The sequence below is a fragment of the Delphinus delphis genome, chromosome 1 (genome assembly GCF_949987515.2).
Source record: "Delphinus delphis chromosome 1, mDelDel1.2, whole genome shotgun sequence".
Classification (NCBI taxonomy): domain Eukaryota; kingdom Metazoa; phylum Chordata; class Mammalia; order Artiodactyla; family Delphinidae; genus Delphinus; species Delphinus delphis.
In genome coordinates this window covers 106559335-106566149 of record NC_082683.1, presented here as the reverse complement: position 1 = coordinate 106566149, position 6815 = coordinate 106559335, and the positions used below count along the sequence as shown (strand labels likewise).

The 6815-nt window shown below is 46.6% G+C and overlaps 1 protein-coding gene across 1 annotated transcript; it reads right to left on the bottom strand.

Moving 5' to 3' along the window:
- Positions 1-362: 362 nt before the first annotated feature.
- GJA8 (gap junction protein alpha 8) lies at positions 363-1715 on the bottom strand. The gene has a single exon (XM_060007150.1). The coding sequence runs from the start codon at positions 1713-1715 to the stop codon at positions 363-365; it is 1353 nt and encodes a 450-aa protein (XP_059863133.1).
- Positions 1716-6815: the final 5100 nt, after the last annotated feature.

Sequence of the window (6815 nt, the reverse complement as noted above, 5' to 3'; positions counted from 1 at the left end):
TCAGCGGAGTTTGTGAGCTTGAGACAAGACTGGTGAAAAGCTATGAGACAATCACAATTCTGATTGGAAGGATTTCTATGGGGACATGGGGATGAAAGCAGAATTCCCTGTGGCATAGAGGGGCAGGGCAGTCATGAGACTGGGAACTTTGACGGGACAATGGGTTCATCTGGATAGCCTTTTATATACGGGAAAGGCAGTTTCCTAATTGTACGGCATGCATGGTTCTACCGCAGTGCCTGTCCAACTAGGGTGGGTGTGAGGGGAGGGACAGAAGACTCAAAGCATGTTGGCAACCTTAGGTTTCATCTTGCCATAGGGTAGCTCGGGTGTTTTCTTTTCTTTTTTCCTTTGGCACTGCTTCATACCGTTAGATCGTCTGACCTGGCCCGGCTGCTGGCTTTGCTCAGCCTGCTCAGGGGTCTGGTGTCATCCCCAGGCAGCTCCGGACACAGTGAAGGCGCCTTCTCAGGCGGCAACCCCTGCTTTGATACCTTCTCAGGCGTCAGCTCTTGTTTCTCAACCTCCTTCCCCACTTCGGGGGTCTCCATTTTCTCCCCCTCCAGCACGGCCAGGGTCTCCTGGCCTTCCGTGCTCACTCTCTCTGCCTCCTGCCTGTTCTCTCCCACCTCTGGTTCTGCTTCCACCTCCGGTTCTGCTCCCGCCTCCGCAGGCTGCCCCTCCCCCTCCCCCTCCCCCTCCCCCTCCTGGGCTCCCACCTGAGCGTAGGAAGGCAGTGTCTCTTGGTAGGCCCTGGACAAGTCCCCTAGGGGCCCGGTGCCCATCTTCTCCTCGAATTGACTGAAAGGCTTGGCAGAAAGTGGGCTGGCCTCCACCATCCCAACCTCAGTAAAAGGGAAATAATGGGACACGATTTTCTCTTCTTCGAGGAGCTGGTAGCCCTTGGCCTTCTGGATGGAGGAGACAGCAATGGAGTGGAGGGACTTCTCAGGAATCTCCCCCAGTGGCTGCTCCACTGGCTTCTTGAAGGCCGATCGGATTCTCTTCAGGCCCAGGTAACTCACCTCCAGAATGTTGAGGAGGAGGGACACAGAGGCCATGGCCAGCATGAACAGGATGAAGATGGTTTTCTCCGTGGGCCGTGAAACAAAGCAGTCCACCACGTTCGGGCAGGGCCACCTGCTGCAGCGATAGAGAGGCAGGATCCGGAAACCGTACAGGAAGTAGTGGCCCACGATGAAGCCCACTTCAAAGAGGGTCTTGAAGATGATGTGGCAGACGTAGGTCCTCAGCACGGTCCCCTCCAGCCGGAACTTGGTGCCTTTGCTGCTGCTGCTGCCCTTTTTGATGCTGCCCTGGTCCGCTGGGACGGGCGACCTCTCGCCGCCGCCGTTGCCAGGCGACTGCTGGCACAGCTCCTCGGCCGCGCGCTCCTTGCGCTTCTCCTCCATGCGGATGTGGTGCACCGCGTGCCCCACGTACACCAGCGACGGCGTGGAGACGAAGATGATCTGCAGGACCCAGAGGCGGATGTGGGAGATGGGGAAGGCCTCGTCGTAGCAGACATTCTCGCAGCCTGGCTGCTGGGTGTTGCACACGAAGTCAGACTGCTCATCCCCCCACACGAGCTCCGCGGCCGTGCCAAGGATGAGGATCCGGAAGATGAAAAGCACCGTGAGCCACACGCGGCCGATGACCGTGGAGTGCTCATTCACCTCCTCCAGGATGTTCCCCAGGAAACTCCAGTCGCCCATGTCTCACCCACCTGGAGGAAGGAGAAGGCAAGCTGAGCCGCTACAATGCAATCTCGACTCAGCCTCTCTTTGCTAACTCTCAGGGTACCTCTCCTTCCTGAGTGACTGGCAAGGTCAACGGCGTAAACAGCATGTACTGAGTGCTTCCTCTGTGCAGACTAGTATTAGGGAACGAAAGAAGCATAAAAGAATCTGCTTCCACTGGTTTCCTCATCTGTAAAATGGGTTCACTTCACAAGCTGCCTGAAAGGATAAATGAGGCAGTATCTGTATAAGCCTTGAACTCCACCCCAAAATAAGGGTTCATTGTTGATCATAAATAGAAACCCATGGTTACATGGATTTAAATCAGAACTGTAAGCTGAACTGAGGTTCATGAGTCATAATGCTGAAGAAATATTCTAATCCATTTGTGTCTGGGCCCCCAACAAAATTTTGCTATGTATGAAATTGCCCGTAGTCACCTTACTTTTGACTGCGTTAGGGTATATAATGATTGGATGTTGGAAGTGGAAGGAAACATTTTTTTGAATATCTACTTTATGAGGGACTTTGACATTACATTTTTTCATTCAGTTTGATCCTGCTAGACCGTAATCTTCATGAGGGTATAGACCACACCTGTTTTATTTACTGCTATATACTCAATGCCTGTCACAGAGCCCAGAACATAATGAGAGCTTGATAAGTGTTTAACTGATTTGATTCCACCACCTGAGAAAACTGAGGCTCAGAGAGGTTAAATAATTTTTCTAAGATCAGACAGCTAAATAGTAGTGGTTCTGTCTGTCTGATCCCAAAGGCTGGGTTCTTTCTGTTGCCCCATTGAGATACATTGCCTGTGATTGGAGCTATACAATTTTGTGACCCCTGTACTCTCTCTTTTTTTTTTTTTAAGGGCAACGTATTAGTTTTTTCCTGCTGTGGTAAGATTACCATAAACCTAGTGGCTTAAAACAATACAAAATGATTTTCTTACAGTTCTGTGGGTTATGTGAGCAACATGTACCTTACTGAGCTAAAATCAAGGTCCCAACAGGACCGTGTTCCTTGTTGGGGGTTCCAGAGGAGATTCAGTTTCTTTGTCTTTTTCAGCTTCTCGTGGCTGCCCACATTCCTTGGCTTGTGGCCCTCTTTCTCCATCGTCAAAGTCAGCAATGTTGCAACTCTCCCACCTTTCTTTCTTTGTGACTCCTGTACTCTTAATTTACGTTTTCTCTTCTCCACGTTGAAATCTGGAAACCTTTCTTAATAGCTTTACAAATTAAGAGCAGTATATATATATTATTATTATTATTACTCTTTTAAACCCAAAGAATGGGAAGAGTGCTTTCGGAAGAAATCATGTTACAGGGTGAGGAAAGTCCTCTAAGACAGTTTTAGTGTCCCACAGAATGAAAAGGGTTTAGGGTCTCTAACTGTGGCTATTTTAATAGAGCTAAGATTTGGTCTGTAGGAAAAAAAAATACCATTAAACACGCTAGTATATAATGCCCCTAGCAACAGCAATGACTAGTGAACATGGGATTGAACTGACAGGGGTGATGTGTGCAAACTGGGTCATTTGTCCAGTGCGAACCTGTGGGGCAAGCTGGTAATCTCTGAAAGACTCTGATCAAAACCTCCACCTCAGCTGATGTTCCCCATGTTGAACTTCTCTAGCGCTGTGACGTTTACTCATCACTCCCCTCGGACCAGGGCATGAGCCCATGCTAGAGATGCTGGTCCAGGCTTCTCCAGCTGTGCCCCACCTTATAGGATCAGAAGTCCGTGGGGCCAGAGGAATACACCCACGACATTTAACGACAGGGATATTTGCTAAACGCTTGAATGAGTGATGAGAAGTGGTATCTTAAATTAGGTGGGATTTTCATCTTTAGGAGAGGATAATCTTCCTTCCAACCTGCGGTTTGGAGCCTGGCCAGACAGAACTTGGTGACCGATACTGATTGCAGGTGTGAACAATGCCTAGGCTATGCTCTCAGCTGTTTCTTGGTGAAGAGCAGAGAGCGTTGCTCCCCTTGAACCAGAAACTTCTAGTTAGGCAAGGCATCCGACAGCAACTTCTTTCCTCCTGGGAAGGTGAGAGCAGCTGTGGCATCCCTAGTCGTGACTCTGACATTGGGAAGAGTTCCATTTAGGGATGGGGAATTGAGAGTGGGAGAGGGTCCTCTACTCAAAACCAGCCATTCAGAATCCCAGTCACATGTATGTAGTTGTACTTCTACCTTTAACACTCCTCAAACTGCAACTAAATCTAGTATTTGCCCTATTAAAGAGTGGCAGCCATTCCCATTGCCTTCTGGGAAAAGGTGGAAAACACTACAATCAGGTAAACAGCCCAAGCATAAATCCTATTGGTGGAAGAACCAGGAAAATCCAAGGTTTTTTAACCAAAAAGTTCAATCTAAAATTCATGTCAAAACAATAATTTGTGTAATTTACTCCTATGAGATCAAGTCTGGCTTTAACGAACTCTAAATCTAGCGGTGTTGATGCCTTATCCACATTGATATATCAACTCATTTTACAATATTACTTGTACCATATTAGTCCCTTCGGGATTTTGTGTGTATTTCACTCATGTACCCACATGAATGTGTGTGGCGAGCACAAGCTCTCAGGACTGTATGTCTACCAGTCTTGTTTCCCCTTTTTAGGATCAAAAGCTCTTGGTGGACAGGGACCATTTTGTCTTTATCCTCCGTGAACCATCATGACACAGAACAAAGACCTTACAGACTGGGTGCTCCATAGATACCAGTGGATAGGCCTAATGGTAATCATTTGAAACCTGAAATTCTCAATTCCTGAGTGCATGTAATACCAGTATTATGTACAGCCTAGGGAACTCCAGTCCTCTTCGCTGCAGCTAGCAGTGGGAGACTGACAACTTGCAAAGAAATGGTAAATTCCAAAAAAGAATAGTAAATTGATCCAAAACTAGCTATTTTGAGGTATTGTTTTGTATAAAATTAAAGCTATAAACTGGGGCCAATAATTCTTGACCCATGAGTGTCACGACACATGTTCATGACACATGAAGACCCTCCTGACCAACCCATTCATAATTTCCAAACTAAAGCCAGACAGAGCTGTGTCCTTCCATACCCACCCTGCAATGCTAGGATTGCTTGAGTGGTTTTCTTTCTTACTTTTTTTTTTTTAATGTCTAGTTACAAAATTTCTTATAATATAATGGAAGAAGAGAAACTATAACTTAGGACAAAATCTTTCCAATGTCATGCTATTGAAACAGGCCAACTATGGCGTTAAGGAGAAAAGCTTTAGAGGTGCTAAGGAAAAGTGCCTTGGGTTCTCCACTTTTAAAAATGAAAATTATAATTAAAGGAAGTCAGATCAGAGTAAATCTGGGCAAACTGTTCCACTAGAGCAGGGCAAAATCTAAACCAAAGGATTTCTCGTCATCAAAGAGGCAATTCTCTGTTTTATTTTCTTGTGAAAATCTATTGCAGGTGGAAAATAAGCTGCCAGAATTCAAGCCTCCACCCCCAGGGTGTCCACCAGACCCCCACTGGAGGATTATGGTTTTAAGTAATGATTGAAATAACACCTTATGTTTGGGTAGCCCTTATCTATTTATAAATGATACATTTTAGCAAATCTTGTTTCAGTCCTCATAACAACCTGTGAACTATGCCAGTGGCCCTCAGACTTGGATTTCAGAGACTAGTACAATAACAACCACAAAATATGGTAACCAACATAGGGCTACTGACTCCTTAGTTTGCCAAACAAGGACCTAAAACTTATTTAATTGCTAACTATGACTGCAGTCTATTTTCACCATCATTTCATAAAAGGGGAATTTTAATACCATAAACCTAGGCAGGACATAATTTCAGAATAAAAGACAGGCCTTTAAATCAAACACATTTAACTTGGTGAAAAATTTACTACACTGTTTACTACGTTATTGTCACAGGCTGCCGAAAAATTCATCTCGGACCGGAACTGACAGGTCAACAGATGGATGTTTGAGAACCAGGGAACTAGGCGTTATCAGCCCCGGTTACCAGAATGGGAGACGGAGTGGGAGGTTAAGTAAGTCTCCCAAGAGGGGGCTCAGCCGGTGAGGGCAGAGCCGGGATGTGAGCCCTGGTCTTCAGCTTCAAGCCCAGGGTGATTTCCAGGATAGCATTGCCTTCTCCTGCCTTTTAAGAGGCAGAACAACACATGCACATTCGTGTCAACAAGTTCCACAGAAAGGATTAGAGGCCCCTCACCACTCTGGTGGGTAAGGGAGTGTAAATGCGCCTCCGTGTTTCTAGAGCAGCCCCTTTAACCTCCAGCTCTTGTAGGGACCACGGAACCTGCTCCCAGGAAGAGTTTAATGGTCCTTAGCAAACCCATCCCTGTGTTCTAGTAAACGCTCCAACATCAAGAATGCTGAGCGTGAAGCCTCTCCCACACCCACAGCACTCAACAATTATTACTATTACTCCTATCGCAGCGTTTAGGTGAAAAATTACAGAAATCTTTCATAAACCTCAAATACTTGGTTTGGGTCCTCAGGATAACCGGGGACATGTTAATTCATTCTGAAGAATGAAAGGCCTTAAAAAGTCAAGTTGTAGTTAGAATTTGGACATCTCTGCCACCACCCCACCCTTGTGCCCCCAATTCCTACATTTCTTTCCCTTCCAAACCTCTGCCAACTCTTAGGGCGATTCCAAGAAGGTTTTCGGAATTGGACTCTAAGTCCAGACATCCCAGTCCAAGACCGAACTTTAGTGGAAAACCTTTTTCCTTGTGGAGAATTCCAGATATAGCCCTTAGATTAGGCTGGGAAAGGAGGGGGGCGTGGGAAGTCTGCAAACTAATATCACCCATGGAAAACTTGCCAATAGGAGTAGGGTCCCCCGGAGAAATAGGTACTCTCTTCTTCTCTTGGCGCTCAGCAGTAAAATGGCGAGCTTGGCCTCGAAATTTCCTTTGGTGCCTAAAAGCCCACCTCCCACTTCTCTACCCCGCCCCTACTGTGCTGCACGACTAAGCAGATATGACTGGATTGGCCCTGATGGGTAGGTTTTACTGTCCAGCAATATTTTAAGCTCCCAGCCAGACAGCTTTTATGAA

Coding starts and splice junctions, on each gene's coding strand:
- GJA8 (XM_060007150.1), bottom strand. CDS start 1,715: ATGGGCGACTGGAGTTTCCTGGGGAACATCCTGGAGGAGGTGAATGAG.